Raw genomic sequence first — 20186 nt, forward strand, 5'->3', positions numbered from 1 at the left:
GAGGGTTTGTGGTGCGAGTAATGATGGTGAGGAGGCGTCCAGAGTCATTTCTATGTTTGCCAGCAGGATTGGAAAATTACTCTTAAACACCCAAAGCCTTTAAGAAAGTGACCCGGACAACAAATCCACTCACAAAAACAAGTCGTTTAGGCGAAATCAATGTAAAAAAGAAAAAACTACAAATACACTAATTTCAGCACAAAGTCTTTGAAAGGTCCGAGGAAATCCTCGCTGAGTTTAACTGTTGCAACAAGAGGAAGGCGGCCATGAAGCAGAGTCTGCCTGGTTAGAAAACGACACGAATGAAGACGATTTATCTTCTGCTTTGAAATCAAAAAACGTTCAGAGGCTGGACCAGAACTGGTGCATTGTTTCATCCATACCACACCAAGGAACCTGCACTGTACCCGGGTCCGTTTGTCCCTACAGTCCGGTCGGTTGGTGTGGATTCTGGAGCCATGCGGTTCAGCTGTGATCCCTAAACATGCCAAAAGCGCCATTCTAGAAAGGTCAAAGTTGGAATCAAACAAGCACAACTATCATTTTCTGCACAATTCGGGTCGGACGTCCTAGGGTGGGTCAGCGCTCAACACAAGTTAAGAAACTATTGGACAGCACCAAAAACACGATTCTTAGCAGATGATAGACCGGGACTGCAAACAAGTTTTAGAGAAGATAATGTCGCAAAGCTTTCCAGACCTAAGAGAAAAGGGTTTTTGGACCTGAGCATTGGTTCATGGAAGGATCAGAATTGGTTTATCTATTTATATACTGATGTCAAGAACTGGACCTTGCATTTAGATCAGTGTTCTGTGTTTCATGTCCAGATGGTTAACAGGAGTGTACCAAAACCTTTCCTTAGGCCACATCCACACCGGTGTAGAAGTTCTGGTCTGATCCAGGATTGGTCCTGGTCTGATGGAGGTCTGGTCCTGGTCTGGTCATAGTCCAACCTGGTGGGTTCTTTGGTTTCTGCTGATGGTCCTCTTAGTTCCACAGGTGTAAAAATTTGGACAAAAACAGGAGAACTGGTTATCTTGATGACGACTCGAGGTTCTGTGTTCTCCCGCAGATGAACTCTGGTACGGTTCCGTTCAGAGTGAACGCAGGTGAACTTTCTGAAGTGAGGAGGAGAACCAAAGGGAGGAGGTGCTGTGAGCTGCGTGTGTTTGGAGGAGAAACTGAAGCCACAGCGTGATTCTAACGAAGTCAGGAAACGTCTGCTGGGTGAAGGTTGCAGAGAAAGTTGAAAAACGATCATCTGGTTTTAGTTTATGAGTTTATCTCTGGGAAACAAACGTCGTCAACCTAAAAATAAAACCATGAAACCCCCCCTAGATGAACGATTCCTCACAGATCCGTGTAAACGTTGTTTAGTGAGACTTGTTTTTCTTTAAAATAAAGATTTCTTAAGCTTTGGTGATCCCATCCTGTTTCTTTTACTCCAAATCAGAGAAATAAAAATCCAGAAAAGAGACATAAAGCTGTTCGGGGGCAGCCTGGATTGATGACCGCATGGAGCCCCTCAGGTAGGAGCTCCTGTTCGGTGTCCACTTTAAAGCGCATTATAAATTATTTCACATTTAATTTTATGGCTTGCAAATGGTGGGGGTGGGGTGGGGGTGAGGGGCCCTTGCTTGGGTTTAAAGACACAGAAAGTCTTTTTGAATCAAGGTACGAAGAAGAAGAGGGGACCACAGACGGGACATGGGGACGGGGGGAGGAAATTTATAGGAGATCTATCAGAAATGTAGGTGGGAGTATGATGGTGTGTGCCCCCCCCCCCCCCCTCTAAAAACCAGCCAAAAGAGTGAGAGAAAAACCTGCACACTTGTTGCCTGGCTTTATCTTGTCCCGCCCTTTCCGTTCACTTCAGAGGATAAGATAAATGAAGAAGGTACATTTTGTACACCTGTCCCCCCCACACACACACACACCTTCGTCCTCCCCCTAACGATAAGGGATTTCATTAACGTGAGAAGGCTTGGGCTGAAAGAAACATAATTGCTTCTGCGTTGTTGTCCTCTCTGCCGCCGACGCCCTCATTTCCTCCTCGCCTTACTCTCCACTGTTAAGTGATCATTACATCAACAGGGGGCGGGCCAAGGGTAAAATATTGACAAACGGCGGTCACGTTCGGCATCAAGGGGAGGTGTTCACACCAAAGCACCGGAGAAGGAGAGGCAGGAGTGCAGCCCCCCCCCCTGACAGATAACTGTATGTAAAAGATACATAATTCTCTGACTTGCCATTTACACGGCGCTGCACCTGCACGCCGCGCGGCGTAATAGACAGTTTAAAATGTCAGGGAAGTGCGGGTAAGTAGGAGAGACGGGTCGACGGCAGAATCTTAATTAGAACGGCTCCATCTAACGGCAGAAACAAACGTCTTCTTCTGCCGGAGAAACATCCCGGCTCCTCTGCATCCATTTAAATAATTTACGCTCTCGTGACAGCCGCAACATCAGTGCAATTAGCAACAGATCCTCCCGCTCAAAGTCGGCCTCGCCACCGCCGCCGCCGCTGACCGGTCCGCGGCCACATCTATCCGGGGATGGCAGAGCATCACAAGGATGCTCGCCGCTCGCCTGGAAAGGCATGTATAGGATTTACCTATCTGTCCCTGAGCAGACCTGGCTGCTGAGCCCGGGCCAGCGCCGCACGATTGTGTTAATTAATCTGCCATTGTGAGCGCGGGGAACAGCTGCACGGCTCTCGTGGCGGCGTTGTCAAAGCAAAACAATGCGATGTTAAGCTTCCCCCACAGAATCTTCCCGTACAAAGGAGCCCCGACAATTCAGAAAGCCACAGATCAATTTTTACCAGCACTAATGTCTGACCTTTTAAGGCCAAAAAGGGATTTTTTTCCCCAGATATTCCAGATATGCGATACCCAGGATTTGGGCCAAACTGCCGCCGCCCCTCCCTCCTGCACAGGAAACAAACAGGGAGGGAGGAGGGGGGGGCGATGAGGTGGAGAATGAGCAGCAGAGAGGAGAAGTCACCAGCTGGCCGCTGGTATTTTAAAGCCGAATGTGTAACGGCGTTCGCAGGCAAGCATCGATCATTCACTGCACAACAAAACGGAGGAGTCCGGCCTGCAGACTCACAGCTCGCTCTCATTCAGCGGCGAATGCATCAATAAAAATTAGGAGCTGCTGCCGCCGTCAATGGCGTCTCTGCAGCAGCAGCGGCAGAGCTCCCAAATGTAGGTCTGAAAAGCTGGTTTCCATCGCAGGCCTCTCGCCTCTGAGGAGAGTGGCACGGCCTTGGTCATGGCGAGACGGATGGTGATGCACCCCGAAAAAAAAAAAAATATCATCAAGATGCCTGGCTGCCGCCCCGCTCTGCGGCGGAGCCCTTCTGTCGGGCAGGAAGCCCTCCAGCAGCCCACTGAGCCCGCCAGACTCCAGGAGCCAGGCCTGCACCTGACCGGGGTTCGGCGGGAACCGGACCGAACCGGGCCCCGGTGAGGCTTGGGGGGGGGGGGGGGGGGGGGGGGGGTTGCAGTCGGCCAAAGTCAAGGAACGACGCTGAATCCGAAATCTGCCGCACAAATGTTCGTTTATTTCCTCTCGTTCCAGAGTTTCTTGGACACTCAGAGTGTCAGAAGAGACACACAAACACACACACAGCTCTGAAAGCCTGCAGATGGGGAGGGGTGACACGGCGCTAACGCACTTCTGAGGAGTGATGCTCGCTGCAGCATCTCACCTGTCCAACATGCTTTGATTCCAGAACGCCATCAGATGTTGGATTTACCGCAACGCTGAGCAGTGGAGAGCACGCGATCAGGAGAGGTGTGCGGCAGATACACTTGACAACTCAACAGGACACTCAGCGGAGCCGGAAAAGGAGCTTTCCATCTTGTCATTGTGTTCTCCCTCATGGCTTTGCTGGTATCTGCTGCTGAAATGTTGCGTCTCGGATTGGAAGCGGGAATTTTTTTTCTTTTTCTTTCCTCTTTTCCTCCTGTGCTGTCGGCTCCCTGATTGTTGGAGTATAAAAATAATCGTCATGGAAATAGATCTCATTGACAACTTGCCATCTTCACACTGTGAGCAGCTTGTGTCTCGTGAACATAATCCAGAAACGCCCTCCAAAAACTTTCCTGCACAAACTTTCAATCCTCGCTCTGCCCTTCTCTGCAAGACAAAAGGAGCAAATCCCAGATTGTCAAAGAGCAGCAAAACAGGTGGAGGTGTGAAGCTCAAGGATCAAGAGGGGGAGGGGGGGCAGACACCGTAAAAAGGAGGATTGACCAAAACAGCTTTCCTGTCCCGGTCCGGAAAATCCAGCCCTCATCTCTGTGTCTAATAGGGAATTCTGCTGCGGCACAATCGGCCTGCACCTGCCAGGAGAGGTGGCATTTGGACGATCCGCCCTCCCCAGAGCCCGGTTTGTGGCTTAGCCTCCGACTTAGCTCCCCGTCTTAAGGCGGAGGAGCTGCGGAGGACCATGAGGGGGAATGATGTGAAAGCCCAGGATAAACCTGTGTCCTCGGGAGGAAACGCTCACACTGTGCGTGTCCTTGGATTGGGCTTTGAATTCCTTCCTGTTAAAGAACTTCAGCAAAGCCAGAGCTCTGCCAAAACTCCCTTTTTGAATGTTGTCACTTTAATATTTCAGATAAAGATCAGCAGTTTAGGAAAAACCTTTCTTTGCTTTGGGAACAGCTGTAAACCCGACGATGGGTTCCATCAGCCTCCGCAGCAGCAGCAGCCTCTCTGGTGTCAGAATTGTTAAAACTTGGCGATTTAACGCCATATTTACCCAAATCAGAGTCAGACTTTAGTCCAGATATCTCCAGAACCTTCAGGCTGATCCATTCAGAGGTGGTGCTGTTTGGATTGTTCTCCTGGGCTCTCAGCCTGAGCTCACTGGCTGATGAAGGACGACTTTCCTCAGGAGTTTTTGATGGAAAACATCAGTTATGACAGAGCGGGCCCACACCATCACACTCCCACCAACTATAAATCAGCCCCAGTTTGGGTCCAGAAGGTCCCCCCCTTTGTCTCATCAGTTCACAGAATATTTATCCAAAGGTTTAGTTGACAATCCAGATGTTCTGAGTCTTCTTCTGCTTTATCTGTGACCTCCCCCCCCCCCCACCTACCCACACACCCACCCACGTTTGTGTTGTTGGATAAAAGAAAACTCTAAAAACCCCAAAAATAATGCTTTAGCCAGCCCCAAACCATCAATCCTAAATCACCGCGCTTTACAATCATTACAAACATTTGTACTTTGTCGTCTGCGGGAGCATTTGGACCCAGAGAGGAGGCCGGATGGAGGTGGAGGGCGTCCACCGAAGGAGCGGCTGGTCCATGAGGGAGGTCTACCTGAAAAGTGTTACTCTAATAACACAACAGTCGCTCTTATTTACATCGTGCGCGAGCGACACGAAAAACAGTTTGACACATTTTCTGTTACGCCTTTGGTGAAACCAAACACCTCTGTCGTTTTGGTAAACACAACATCGAGCAATCAGCCGCTTCTTTGGGAGCTAAAGATACATCCCAGCATATGCTCTTGACTGGGAGAAGAAACACACACACAAAAGGTGTAAACCGGCAAAAATTGCAATTGCACTGCGTCTTGGAAAACAAACACTTTGCTTTGTTACCAAGACGACTGAGATAATGTGATTCCTGCGGCATTGTCGGCGCCGCCACTCGCTACATTATCTGTGACAAGCTTAAGAGTAGATCTAGAGGCGTGAATGTGCAGATTGAGGCTCCAGCCATATTTGCATGCGCAACCTTGCCAGCGAGTTAAGCCGACGCCGTTTTCACGCCTGCGAGACCCCCGGTTTTGGAGTCAGCGCTCGTGTAAACGCCTCCTCTGCAACAGGAAACACATGTTTGCCGCTTCCGAGTGGACAAACAGTCCTGGGCCCGCCTTTTCCTCCTGGTTTTCTCGGCGGCTAAATGAATTCAGCTCAGAACCTAATTAATCCACAAAGGTTTCGTGTCTTAATCCCCAAAGTCAAGGGGGTTATTGTCCTCACAAATGAGGTCAATGTTCCTCCCAGTGGAAATAAGTGACGGAGGGAGCAAGCAAGCACTGAGCATGCTCCCAGAGCCAGCTCAGGCAGGGGGGTGGGGGGCGCTCACATGCCACGGTGACGTGGAGAAAGGATGGTTAACTTGTCATAGCTGATAGAAACATGAGGACCAGAGAAACGGGCATGATGGCAGCGGGGAGAGGGAAAATGAGACGCCTGCCAATCTTCCGCTCGCGGCCCTTTTGACCAGGTGGATGAGACGCCGCCTCTGATGCTAACTGTCACCGAGGCTATACGCCGTCACAACTCCAAAGGCGAGGGAGCCTCGTCCAAGTGTGACAGGACGATAGCCATGATCCAGCCTTTCCGTCTGCTGGGATGACAAGAGGGGATGTGACACACATGGCCGCGCCATGCTGCCCAAAGCACAGTCACCGCCAGCGGCCCACACGGGGTCCCTGCGGGGCGCGAGGCCCTGGAAACCGGTGGACCGCTCCAACGCGGGCCCGTCCCCGAGGACGCAGCCTCCCTTCATTCAGACCATCCTGTAGGGAGGGACGCCCGTCGCGGCCTGCCAACGATAACTTGGTCGGGAGGCGGTCATCTAACGTTGAAAGGGCGGGGGTCCAAGATGAACCAGTCAGCAGCTTGTTGAAATCTGTGGCAGTCAGATGTCCCGCCACTGGACGGCGGGACAAGGAGCAAGCAAGCTCCTTTGCGCTCCTCGCAGGCGGCGGAGGCAGGATGTTCTGCTCTGCAGCTGTTAGGAGCATAATTACCTTTACGGACTCTCTGTGGAATAAACTGCTTCCTGTCTGAGCGCGGCGAGGAAGACGCTTGTTTGTTTCTGCCGCTGTCACCGGCGCGTCAGAAAAAGGTTTTTGATCACCGATAATTACTGCGCCCCCCAGAAAACAAGGGGAGAACTCTCAGGCAGAAGTTTACCGGGCCTCAAACCGGTCACTCCGCAGCTCTCTGTGAACATTGCTGCTTCCCGCGCCTGGCGGCTGAGGTGTAAGTCGCGTGAGAGGCTCAGCCCGGACGAGCCCCCACCCCCTCGTCTCAAAGGATATGTAGAGGAGAAAAAGATTTAAAAGGACCAGGGGAAAAAAAGCTCAATTGTTTATTGATTTTATAATAGGCTTAGTGCGGGAGAAATAAAGTGGGGGCCGTTGGTCAACCAGAGGCGATGGCGTGACAAACACGCGGCTTACGTGGCGGTAACACGGGCGCCGGTCCAAATGCCAGGATATTGGCTTTAGCCCCTTTTTGTTTTCCCAAACAGCCATGGAGGCTTTGTGGCCGTGACTTTAAACTAGTGCGGACATAATCGCTCCGCCTGTGGGGAGGGCACGGCCTTTCTGGGCAGGGGGGTTGGGGGGCGCAGAGCTCAGGGTGTTCTGCAGGGTTCTGTGTGAGAACGTACGGGTGAGCGGAGGGCCTGATGGATGCATGAGAACACTAATTAGTTTTTTGTTTGGAGGGGGGCTTATTAAGAAGCCCCATCGACCCCCCACCCCCACCCCCAGCAGCCCCCTCCTTCAAGTTGTCGGTTAGACAGATTTCAGTCTGACTCGGATGTCCCTGCAAAAGCAGGAAACGGGGGGGGGGGGGGGTGGAGCGCGGATGACGGTGCCGCAAAGGCGGGAAGGGCCGCCAACCGAGCTGCGTTCAAGCGGGCCGCCGTGGAGGGGGCCCGCTTGAACGCAGCTCGGTTGGCGGCCCTTGAGCGCCGTGGAGGTGGCCCGCTGCACCCGAGCAGCAACCCCATGATAAGGAAACCTGATACCGAGCCTTGTTGCAGACATTTTGGGGCTGAGCGCCGCAGACGGTGAAGAGAAAAGCCGTATTTTTTGACACTCTTGGTCTCAGGTCTGGATATTAGGAGTGTTGATTAGATATATGGGTTTGCCATTTGCCCACAGAGCGTGGAGAGTCTCTGACAGAACTGGGGACCATATGGCTGGTGAGAGATTTCCCCCCTCTCTTCCTCTTCGCGCAGCCTGACAGCTGGATGGCTGCTAACTGGGGACGAGGAAGCTTGGCAGCTGCAGCTGAGAGCAACGCTTTGATGCCGCTCAGCCTTTCCCGCTCCCCTCTCCTCCTCCTTTCTCCTTCTGAAAAGGCACAGAAACCGACACCGGCGACCGCTCTTAACCCCGGCGAGCAGGTCGCCGCCACAACGCGGAGACGCCGCCGTGTACAGGTGCGGCGCTTCAAGATCTGTCCTCGAAAGAGAGGGAGTGGGGTAGAAGCGGGGCACCCGTAGGTGGGTGGTGGGGAGAGAGGAAGGAGGAGGATGAAGAGGCTGCTGGGACCACATTAAGATGTGCAGCTGGAAAGTACAAAAAAAAAAAAACAACCCAGAGAAGTCAGAGATTTTTGATTTTCCTCCTTCTCCTGTTGTTGTTTTCCCGCTTGTACTTCGGCACAAAGGAGCCTTTCATCATTTCTTAAACAAAAAAGAGAGACGCCTTTGGATGTTTAGATGCAGATACCTGGATGCTTTTGTGCAAAATGAAAGAGATCTGGCTTCTTTTGAATGAAACTGTAACAAAGAGGCAGGTGCTCCGTGTCTTTAATCCTAAATCTCATCAACGCTCGTACGAATCGGATGCGAATCAACGAGCAAACGCGAGCTCCTCACTTTCATGACAAACTTTTAATGAAGATCAGCGAAATAAGTTCTGCTGTGGAGGAAGAAGCTCGCGGAACAGCAACATCGAGCTCGAGGAAGGTCATGGAGGATTTCCTCTGACCAGCTCCGTATGTTTCTCACACTCGTCTGTCTGAGGACGACCCAGATGTAACGAATCTGCCGGCAAGACAACCGAACGTATTCAGTATGTTCCTGAATCAGCATAAAACCTAGTTGTTTTCGCGCAGCTTTTTACTGCATTTTCTGCAGACATTCCTACAGCCTTGAAGGTCCTGGAAAAGAGACCCAGAGCCTGGAACCTCCTCCACCGAAACTGAGGTCAAACTTTGCTTGGTTCCAATGTTGTAAACTCGCTGGACAAAAAGTTGGAAGGGAAGAGAACCAGGGATATTTTGTAAAAGATTTAATGCTGAATGTTGAGGAAAAAAGACAATTTGAGAGTTTAGCCTCAAATACAAAAGGAGTTTATTCAACTATACCTGTTCATAGACCCAGCCCTGCAAAGACCCCCTAATGCAGGGCTGGCCAACCCTGGCCCCCAGGAGCCACGATCCTCCCTGCTTTCCAGTCCTGTCTGACCAGTTTGCTGCTGATAGCTCGTTCAGCCAGAGACTGCTGCACCCCCAGTGCAAAAAAGGAGCGATACCGGATACCGTCCTTCGTCCCAACAGCAGTCAGACTGTTCAACAACACGGTCTAGGACTGCTGAAACCGCTGCTGTTATTTATTACCTTATTTAACTCGTTATTTATGATGTGTACTTTTACGTCCACTTTGTATTATTACTATTTTATTCGTACTCATAGCTACTTTGTTTTTTGTCTTTTTCTAACTGCTATATTTCTTGTTTTTGGCTGCTGTGACAACCGAATTTCCCTCCGGGGATCAATAAAGTCCTATCTTATCTTATCTTTTCTGATTAGCTGAATCAAGAAATCCCACATGCTGATTGGCTAAACACAGCTGATTTAGGTTGTAAGGGGGGACAGGGTTGAGGCTCTTGACAGCCCTGCCCTATTGTAACTTTAACAGATGTAAATACAAGAGGCCTACCACTCTTATTTACTTGCTCAAATGCTGGACAGGAAAGGTAAAAAAAAACAAGTTTATACAAATATACTCCTTGTGTGTCAAATGATTCATAACCCCTTACTGTAACAATGACTTTTGTCCAACAATACAGACCCTCAGGTCTTATCTGCTCAGCTACTGGACAGTACAAGTAAAAAAAAAAAAACAGAAAGCAATAGGTCAGATTTGAAAGTTTACAGTACAAAAGGGATTTATCCAAATATACACTTGTCCGAGGATTTAGAAATCCATTTTTTAACAGTAACAGCTGAGGAGACCATCAGCTCTCACCTATTTGCTAAGATGACTGACAGGTCAAAATAGGTAAAGGAAAGAAATAAAAAGTCAAAATGGAAAGTTCAGCCTCAAATACAAAAGCAGTTTAAACAGATATACTCCTCATGTGTCCAGTGATTTATAACCCTCTGTTGAAACGGTAACATATCTAACACAAGAGGTTGAAAGTTCTTATCTGCCAGCAGCTGAGATAACAGCTCTTACCTATTAGTTCAGCTGCTGGACAGGACAAGTTAGAAAAAATAATAATTAGGGAATAAAAAAAGTCAAATTTAAAGTTTAGCCTTAAATACAAAAGGGGTTTATACAAATATATGCCTCGTGTGTTAGAACATCCATAACCGCCCATTGTAACAGTAAAATCAACATAAGAGGTCTGTGTCTCTCATCTGCTGAAGTGCAAAAAAAAAACAACTCAAGATTCTTTCTAAACAGAGAAAACTCAGATGACAGGAAGTGGTGTCAAGAAACCTCCCCTCCTCTCCCTCCTCCCTCCACTCTATCTGGATGAGGCCCCCGCTGACTCGAACTAGAGGGAGGGGTGGTGGTGCTGATAGGGTGGGGATGATATATAAAGAGCGAGAAAAAAGAGGAGAGTTTGGCTGGAGCCACGAGGAGAGCAGCTGGGCAGGCTAACAGGGAATGATAATGACCTCAGAAATCTGCTGTTCGCTCCACAACAATGGGGCGCTCAGTCGCCCGGAAAATTGTGTTCATCAGCGAGCTCTGCTCACTTACTAATTGACATTGCCAAATATTTTAGGAACAATTGGAATGTGGTGGTGGTGGGGGTTGAAAAAAGCTCAGAGATCTTAATCCCTGGACTTAATTCCCCCCCCACCTCCCTGCCTGCCTCCAGCCTCCTCTCCTCTTTTTGATGAGCAGATAGCCGCGGCTACGAAAAACAGCTAATTTCTCGTGTAGCTTTCTGCCGCCGGATGGTGACACAAAGGCTTTTTATGTGACCCGTCAATGGGGGTTAAGAGCAGAGGATTAGCGGAGGGGGGGGCAAAATTCAAGAATGATAGAAAGAAAAGGGGGGGTCATTATGACCCGCCCAACACGAATCCCGCCGCCATCATTTGCATTCGCTGCCTCATTTCTCAGGAATCCCACGCTGACGGAGTCGGACAGCTGTCGCCGGCGCGGGGAGGGAGCCGCCGCCCCCCACACCCTCCCCGCCCCCCCAGTCGAGCAGGGAAACTTTTGATTGAAAGAGGCCCCGGTTTGTTTCGCGGAGGAGCCGCAGTTTCAAAGCGGCGTTTGCGGCGTGACACCTGAGCAGATAGCTGGCATTACGAATATTAATATGCACGCAGCCTACCTGACGGCGCGAGGCAGCCTTCTGTTGTGAAAAGATAAATATTATGTTTTAATTACAAAAACATAAAACAGAAGACGAGCGCTCGTTTTTGTTTTTTTTGGGGGGGGCGCGCCTGTTTTGGCAACAGTTTGGAGTTGACTGGCCTGTCATAGCGCCCCCCCCCTCTTCTGCTGTCATTTTCCCATGATCCTCCAGTCCATTCTACTCGTCTGACTCCATAAGCCGGCGGGGGGAATCCTAACGTGATCATTAGGACATAAAGGGAGGAAGGGGGGGGGCTGATAAATGTTTCATAAGGACGCGGCCGGCCACTGATATCCGCTCAGGAATGGAGGGGAGGGGGGGGGGGGGGTCACCACCATCAAACCCAATTGAAATTCTTAAATCTGAAAAAAAAGGCTAATTCCCACCGCGGGTAATATTTACAAATGGAGGCTGAGAGCCGGGCGGGAAGGTGGTGGAGCTGGAGGGGGGGGGGGGGGGGGGGGGGGGCAGAGAAATCAAATGAACTGCGAGCAGAAAGAGAACAGAGAAATAAATTGGCCTTTTATAACGCGCGAGCGTGCACAAAAATACTAAGTCTGCATTTATCCGAGGCCCGTCAATCAGAGCGGCACACTGACAATTAGCGTGTTTGAATAGAACTTTTATCATTTAGCAGACACCAGAGTCCTGACCTACTGTACGAAAATACAGCGCCGGGAATGAATGTGCCGCCAACACAATGACTGTCTATTTCAGTTTGGTGACACATAAAAAATACAGATATGACAGGCCAGACTCCTTCAAACGGGGGGGTTGGGGGGCGAGGAGCGCAGGTTAGTAACCACAGACTTCTGTGATTATAGAGAAGAATGGCGAGGAGGGGAGGGCGGTTGTGTTAGAGGAGCGGATGTCAATTACAAAGACAAAGTCATTTCTACAGGCTGGAGACATGAGGAAAAAAGGCTTCTTTTATTTTTTTGGAGTTTATGTGCACGACGCGCACGGAGGGAGTGGCGCACGAAGGGAGTGGCGCTCGCGCGCGCAGATGCTTTCAAATCCTCAAAAACCACTTCCTTGCCCACAAATTCCCAAGACGCCGTTTTCATCAAAATGCAAACATTTCTGGACAATTGCTGATTTTTTTTAATTTTTATTTATTATTTTGAGGCAAAAAAACATTAAATTGATGCTAAATTTGGTCTTTTTCTTCGCTTGTTTTATGGTTAACCTGTAACCTGTTTTTTTTTTTTTAAGTTTTAAATTCTGATCAATCAAGTTTTACTCCGTAGCCCCCCCTAGAGTCAAACCCAAGAAACTCTATGTTACTTTTTTTAATTAAAAAAAAATTAAACTTAACCATGTTTACACTTTTTTCACTTAAATATCAACATTTTCTGACTTTTACAATTGGATTTTATTTTAGAGAAACGACTTTTTTGCTTCAGTGTTGTGTTTTTTTAACTTTCAGGTTCAGGTTTTGAATCATCAGTCTGGTTTAGGTTATCTTTTCCTGACATCCGTTCTTCTCGGTGCTCTGCGGTTCCGGTTTTCCTCAAAAGAACCGAGTCAGAACGCATTCTGACCGGAAAGCTCCGGGTGAAAACACCTCTTTTTTCAGTCAAACTTCACCTAAAGCGGCTCATCAAGAGCTCAAGTTCAAGTTTATTTATTTATATGGCGCCCTAAGACGACCGCAGACAAACAAGGCGCTGTACGTGTTGATAAAGTCGAAATAACTGACCCGAAATTTAGAACTGGATGATGATCCTTTAGGTAGAGAAAATAAAAACATTAAAAGTTAAGTCAAACAAAGCAGAGCTGAAGTTAAACAAGTTGGTTTCCCCCCATTCCCTTTATATATATATATATATATATATATATATATATATATATATATATATATATATATATATATTTTGTTTGTCTGGTTTCTGGTATTTCTTTTGCTCTGAATGCTTGAAAAAAACCATTTCCACATTAAAAGGTCAAAAACGTTAAGACCACCAACAGTTAGTAGGCGGAGCTGCAGGGTTGGCCATTTGCTAAATAAACCTGCTGCAGTTCATGAAAATGCAGCAAATGTCAAGAAACGGTGTAGACGAGAAAACGTCGAGAAGACGGAAACATCCCAACGACTTCAACGGTAACAAGTCGTTAGGCGTTTGCGTTATGACTAACAAACCCCTCCCCTTTAGCCTTGCCCGCCTCGGTATTTGAACATTGTTGATGTGGGCGGAGCCAATTCCAGCAACGTCAGGTGTCACTTTGCCCTGCAGAGCCGCCTGGACGACAGTGGACTCTCTGCGTTTGTGTTTGCGCGTCAGCAAAGCGAAATTAGCCGTCAGCAATCGTAAAAAAATACTATCTATAGAATTTTACTTCAGAGAATCAATAGTTTTACTTTCAGATCTCCAGAACCCCAGAGAGAAGTTTGTAAAGTTGATGATATCCGCTACGACTCCCGTTGATAATAGCTATATGATGATAAACGTAGCATTTTGGTCTGGATCTGGTTCAATTCTACTTTATTCCTGTTTCAATGACACAGTAATTACACTGTAACAGTTTGTCTGCATGTGTAATTACGCCCCCATTGTACTGTTGCAATTAGACGAATATCCACGCTTTATAACCTAAGGCGTCAAGTTGGCAAATCCAATTTCAATTTGTATGGAGCAAGCGTTTTCGCATGCTCGTTTGAGCCGTGGTAAGACCAGGGATATGCGGGCTAATCCCTGCCATGTTCAACGCAAAAGAAAATGTAGACGGGGGGGGGGGGGGGGGGGATTCTCCAGGCACCCAGAAAGAGACGCAGGCAGCCGGAGGGAGTGAACGAGTCTTTAGCAGCCAGGAGCAGAGAGGTAGGAGTGGGCCTTAGGAGCCGTGTGCTTCCAAATGCCAGTTTTCCACACATTTAGCCACAAAAGCCAGGAGGTGATTTGAGATGAGAGTATAGAGGAGGGGCCTCTGGGGAGGGAGGGGAGGCTCCACCCCTACCCCCCCCTCATGTCCGGTGAACCTGTTGCTGAAACCCGGCGGTTGGTAAAACGGACGACCTCCCATCGGAACTGAGATGTGCTCAAGGTCAGCTGATTACCGAGGAGCATCTTCAGAGGACATCTCTGACAGAAGCCTTTGTTTTCAGCCCCCCCCCCCCCCTCCGTCAAACCCCCCCCCCCCCCCCCCCAGCACTTCTCTCTTTTTCACTCTTAAGCATCTCAAAGACAAACGCAGCACAGCTGACCTTCTTTCACAGTTGAGATGTTATTGCTGATTACTTTATTAAGTTTAACTCAGGATGGCTGCGGGTAGGTGGTTAGGCCTGCACGTGCACACGCGCGCAGGTGTTCGCACGCCCCGACAAAAAAATCACAAGCTTCACTTTAAGGAGTTATTAAGGTAAACACAATGGTACAGTGGCCACATCCTGTTCGAGACTGATGAGTGTGATGAACACGCACACACATACACACACACACACAAACACACACACACACGTGCACGCGCGCCAAACAAAGGCATGCAGAGGCGATGCATGACACCTTTCCCCACACATACTCTTCACACATCAAAGCTTCTAATTTGAAAGTCCCTGAGGTCTAAAAGTGAATCGTGTGAGTCGTGAAGTTTGGCACTCTTGACAAAAAACACAGGAAGAGGTAAAAACGAGCATCATTAAGGTTTCTGTTGTTCAACCAGGAACTCTTTTAAAGAACTAACTCCTCATCACACACATGCAACTTTAAAGGTCTCAATTCTGCTCCGATAAAGTCAAGAAAACTGTCTTTGTTTCACGGAGAAACAAAAACGTTGAAATTTTGACTTTAGAAGAAAACAAATTGGCTCTTATAACAATCACTATAAGCAAAAGCTGCGCTGTGTGGGGTTTATTTAAATAAACCACTCCTTGTAAAATGTTACCCGTACAAAGCAGAATCTGGTAAAAGCATCTGAGAACTGGACCGAGTGAGTGACATCAACCATAGAAAACGCTTCACCTATGGCCACAAGTCATTTTTGTGGCGATCTATGTTGAAGCCAGACGTCCTCCAATCAGGCGTGAGCTTTTTGGAAGGCCACCCCTTTGAACGTTGGGGGCCAGCAGGCTCCACCTACTTTTACTGAGCCATCTGATTGGTCAGTTTATAACTTGAATAACTTAAAATACAGAAAAAAATATTAATACATAAAATGAGGATCATCAAGAACATGTTTAAAAAACAAAAGGTATCAGATGGAGAACGGTTCTTCTGACCAATAGGAGGACTGAGTAACTGCAGTTTATTTCTCTACAGAAGTCTATGGGATTTTGGCTACTTCCTGTTTGGGGGGGGTCACTCAGTCCAGTTCTCAATGGTTAGAACAGTTTATCTAACTCTGCCCCACCCCCCATCCCACCCAACAGACCTGTAACTGAAACCATTTGGTGAATTCTGGTGGTTTTAAGAGACGTTGTTTGTTGGTAAACAGCTTTTCAAAGCCCTTCCCATCAGATTTGAGGTGCTTAAGTCGAGACTGAGACGAGGAGGAAGATGCTGAGGAAGAGGGGTGCATGCGTGTGTGTGTGTGTGTGTGTGTTAGATATGGAGAAAAATACTTTCAGCATTAAAATTCAGAAGATAATTACATCCGCTGCACCCCCCTCCACCCCCCACACCCAAGCCTGTTGAGAAAGTGTTATGTTTAATAGTCTCTATAAAGAAAATAGGTTTTTATCTCACTCTCATTTTCATTAATTCCTAATTGGGGTGGGGGTGGGTTGTCTGTTATTATTTCTTAGATTAAAATAAACATAGCCTGTCCCATGTTCAAACCCATCACACTACACAGAGGCATGATAAGGACTTCATGCCTCTGTGAATAAATAAACAATTTCATCTCCACTGGTGGAATTAAGTTGCTTACAGCCTTAAGCTAAGCCACTCTGATTTATATTTATATTTCTATTTATGTGTTTTTCTTTCTCAGAAGACTTAAGAGCACATCCTCGCTCTTGCGAATGAAGCTCGCTAATTTTTTTGACCTGCTTTATATGTATATCTTTAATTAGTGTCTTGTTTAGCTTAAACCGACTGATTATCGCGAATTCGTGACCTAATTACTGCGCGCGATTCTTAATGCCAGTGTTGTGCCCTGAGGAGCAAGCAAAAGTTACCTTTAAAAACTTGTGTAATCATTAGCAATGAGCCTCCCTTAATCCCACTAAACATACACTTATCTAGCCCCAGTTGGGCTGTGTTTGCTGGAGAAGGGGAGAGGGGAGGGGGCTGCTTTTCTCCGACGTGTTTATTAAAGACATTTATTAATCGCTGTGGTTAAAGCAGGAGCGTCCCTGCGCTCCTCGTCTTTGCTTTTGTTCCTCGGGGATTCAGACGGCCAATCTGCGATGGGGGAAGGCCGCGGTGGCGCCGCTGTCTTCACGTCTGTGCGGAGACAGCTCCGGAATATGTCTGCATACCATAATGTATGGGCACCCATGCTGTTTTGTAACCTCCTTAAACAGAGGTCATTGGGACGAACTAAGGAACTGTCCGGGGAAAACCCCGCCCACAAGATCTTGGTAGGTCCCACAATCCCACTGACCCTGAATGGGAATTAGTGAACTGGAATCCATTTTTAGAGGATGGATGGATGGATGGGTAGATTCTTTGGTTTAGAGTCATGTGTTTAAGGATGTTGGGGAAAATATGGCAATGAGGGCGACTACAGCTTGCAAACCACTACCAGAAAACCCGTGGTGTCAATGAGGGGGGCTTGCTTACTTCCTTCTTGAGGTTGATTTGAAACAAATGTGGAGCCAACACACTTCAGTATGTGACCACCAGGGTGATTAATCCAGTCCCCATTCACTCCAGTGTTAAACAACTTCATCACATACAGTAAATATGCATACTTAGAATTTGGCTTCAACTATTTTGAAAAATTCTATGAGTGGAATTTTTGTACCATCCATCCATCCATCCTACCATTTTCCAAACTCACTTACCCGCCTTCAAGATCACAGGGTCACTGTAGCCTATCCCAACTACTGTTGGGCGAAGGCGGAGTTCAACCTGGACAGGCCATTTTTGGACCAACATCATACATTTTTATGCTGAATTCAAAATTGCACTAAAAGCTGGTGTGCTAGAGTGTTTTTGAGTGACATGAGAACATCCAGTTCTCTGCGCTCCCACAGCGTCAGAGGGATTTCAGTTTTGCAAAATTTGCTTAGTTTCACGATGGAAGAAGTTTGATAATGGCACGTCCTGTCAAAATGGCAAAGATCACAAATCTAAAAAAACTAGCTTGAAATGAAATCCATCTATACTTCTGCGCATTTGCTCGTCAATTTAAAAACTTGTAATTAAATCCAATTCTTTTGAACTTCCAGGGTCAAAACCTGTGCACATTGGAAAAACTGCTTTGGGACCCAAATCTACTGAGGGATTTCAACTAAACAGGATGTTAGAATTGGTTTTAGCATCTGGTGTCCTACCTGAGGATGGTGAAGAAGGATGTGGACTGTCATCCTGGACGCTCCCTGTCTGAGACTGTCCTCCCCCGGCTCCACTCTCTTCTGTCACATTGGATGAACCCGGGGTGGTGGATCGGCTGATGGACTGTGACTCAGGATCACTGGCTGAACCTCGGCGTTCTTCTGCGCCTTGGTGAAGAGCTTCGTCGATGCCTCTGCCATCTCTGCTGTGTATACGGGAGTGGACAACCATTTGATGGTAGGTTCTGAAGGCCCGACCGCAGTCGGGACACTCAGAAGGCTTTTCCTTTAGGCCGGACAGGCTGGAAAGGCCGTAGTCGACGTTGGGGCCTCCAAGACCAGCCAAGGCTCCAGGAGCCTCAGCATTTACATGGTGAAGCAATAAGTCACGATGACTTTCAAAGCTTCTGCCATCCTCCTTCATTGGCATCATGGCTCCACCTGAGGCCTTAGAGGCCTGTAGGGCATCAGAGAGCTGCTTCTGCTTAGAGCTATCACTGGAAGCAATCAAGGAGTAGTCTTGTTTATCTTTAGAGTAAGAAGCCAAGGCTCCACCTGTCTCATCATCCTGCCCTGGAGTCACGTGGGGTGGGTGCTGCTGGTCCTTGGGCAGGAAGGCTCTCTCCATCTCCATTCCACGGGCCATTATCTGCCAGGCTTGGTAGCTATTGAGCGAGTCCATCTCTGCCACTTTGGCGGCTGCTTGGAGGCGCTCCATGCAGCTGGATTTCAGCGGTGGCACAAGGTTGAGACAACCAAGAAGTGAGCGTTTCTCATTTTCGCCAAGCCCATGTGCTACCCCTCCTGCCATAGGTCCAAGGAGTTTGCCTAACATCTCCTTCTCCTTCATGACAATCCCAGCTTTAGCCAACATTTGATGCTGCTCGCTGAGGCCCTGCTTGTCTGGTGAGAGGAAGCCTCCCTGAAGACAGGAGATGTAGCGCGAATAGAGGTTGGCATGAGCTTCCTGGGCCAGGCTGCTCATGCTGTTTATAGCGGCCATGTCTTGCTCGCTGTGCTGAGGGGGCTTGCTCTTGATGGCTAGCTTGTTTAGATGCACCTTCATGTGGTTCTTCAGGAACCAGGGTTCCTTAAAGCGGCGGCCACAGATTTGGCAGCAGTGTTCGAAAGAGTCCTTGTGCTTTCGCATGTGACCTTTGAGGAACCAGGCTTGGCTGAACACTTGGCCGCAGACATCACAGCGAAACTCAGTGGCCATCTGCATGCCGCCAGCGCCGCCGGGCCCCTGGCCCTGTGTGGTTTCAGCCGTGATGTGGGCCTTCTCTACGTGGCTGATCAGCTCCTCCTCATGGGAGGCAGCAAACTCACAAAGGGTGCATTTGTAGGGTTTGTGAAGAATGCGAATGTGGCGATCCAGCTCCTCCCGCTTTTTGAACTTCCCTTTGCAGAAGGTACAACGGAAGCCCGTGCTCGGGTTCACAGACTGTTCATCTTGAGCTCCGGTCGGCTTGGGCGAAGTCGAGGGCTGGCAGAGTGTTTCAGGAGTAGCAAGAGTGGGTGGGGGCGGGGGGCCACAAGCTGAACCGATTTGCTGCGGATGGGTGTTTGAGTTGCTATTGAGGCCCAAAGTTTGAGCGGTCTGCAGAAGACTGCCACTTCCTCTCATCTGCTTGTCCCTCAAGATGGCCCTCTCCTCAAGCTCGTGCAGCAACCGGTTCTCCTCCCGGACGCGGCCCCGCCCCTTTCCGAGGTTTCCCAGCTTGTGAGTGCGGAGGTGAATCTTCAAGTTGCCCTTCTGAGCCGCCCTGTGGTCGCAGTACGGGCACTTGAAAGGTTTTTCCCCCGTATGCGTGCGCATGTGCAGTGACAGGATGCTGTTGAAACGAAAGCGTTTGCCGCACAGCGGACACGGGTACTTCCTGTTCTTACGAGCGTCGTCTTCTATGTCGTTCATTTGTGACATGATGCCGAGGTTTTGACCGTTGAGGAACTGCTGCAGGTCGACGCGGCCGTTCAGTCCGCTCAGAGCCCCTGCATCGATGTTCCTGTTGAGTTGATTGGCTAGCAGGGCCATCTGGCTGCTAATTGGTTGGCTCGCCAGGGCTGCGTGGTGGCTCTTCTCGTCCAAAGGCGTGGCTGCCTTCTCCTCGGGAAGCTGCTGTGGGCGGTGCAGCTCTGGAAAGGCGTGTCCTAGCTGGGCGGTCAGCTGGTGAAGCTTTTGACTGATGGGGTAGCGGCCATTTAACACGGCACTGCTGAGATGGACGTCGGCGTCGGGCACCGCTGATGATACACCAAGACACAAACTGGAGTCCTCCATCCTGGAAACCAAAACACAGCAAAGATGAGTGTTTGAAGACATTTCACCCAGAGCAGACGTCAGCGCAGAGGGGCTTTCTCCAAA

The 20186-nt window shown here is 48.8% G+C and overlaps 1 protein-coding gene across 19 annotated transcripts in view; it reads right to left on the reverse strand.

The window, feature by feature from the left end:
- The window catches only part of znf536 (zinc finger protein 536), a 336911-nt gene that overhangs the window by 58096 nt on the left and 258629 nt on the right, over nucleotides 1-20186 (reverse strand). For all 19 annotated transcript variants that reach the window (XM_078944692.1, XM_078944695.1, XM_078944693.1 and 16 more), the window contains one exon: nucleotides 17822-20103. In XM_078944692.1, the coding sequence (XP_078800818.1) occupies nucleotides 17822-20102 (2281 nt within the window). In that variant the 5' untranslated portion in view covers nucleotide 20103. The remainder of the gene's footprint in view (nucleotides 1-17821; nucleotides 20104-20186) is intronic.

Source organism: Oryzias latipes, chromosome 3 (assembly GCF_053564925.1).
Source record: "Oryzias latipes strain Hd-rR chromosome 3, Olatipes_Hd-rR_3.1".
Lineage (NCBI taxonomy): Eukaryota > Metazoa > Chordata > Actinopteri > Beloniformes > Adrianichthyidae > Oryzias > Oryzias latipes.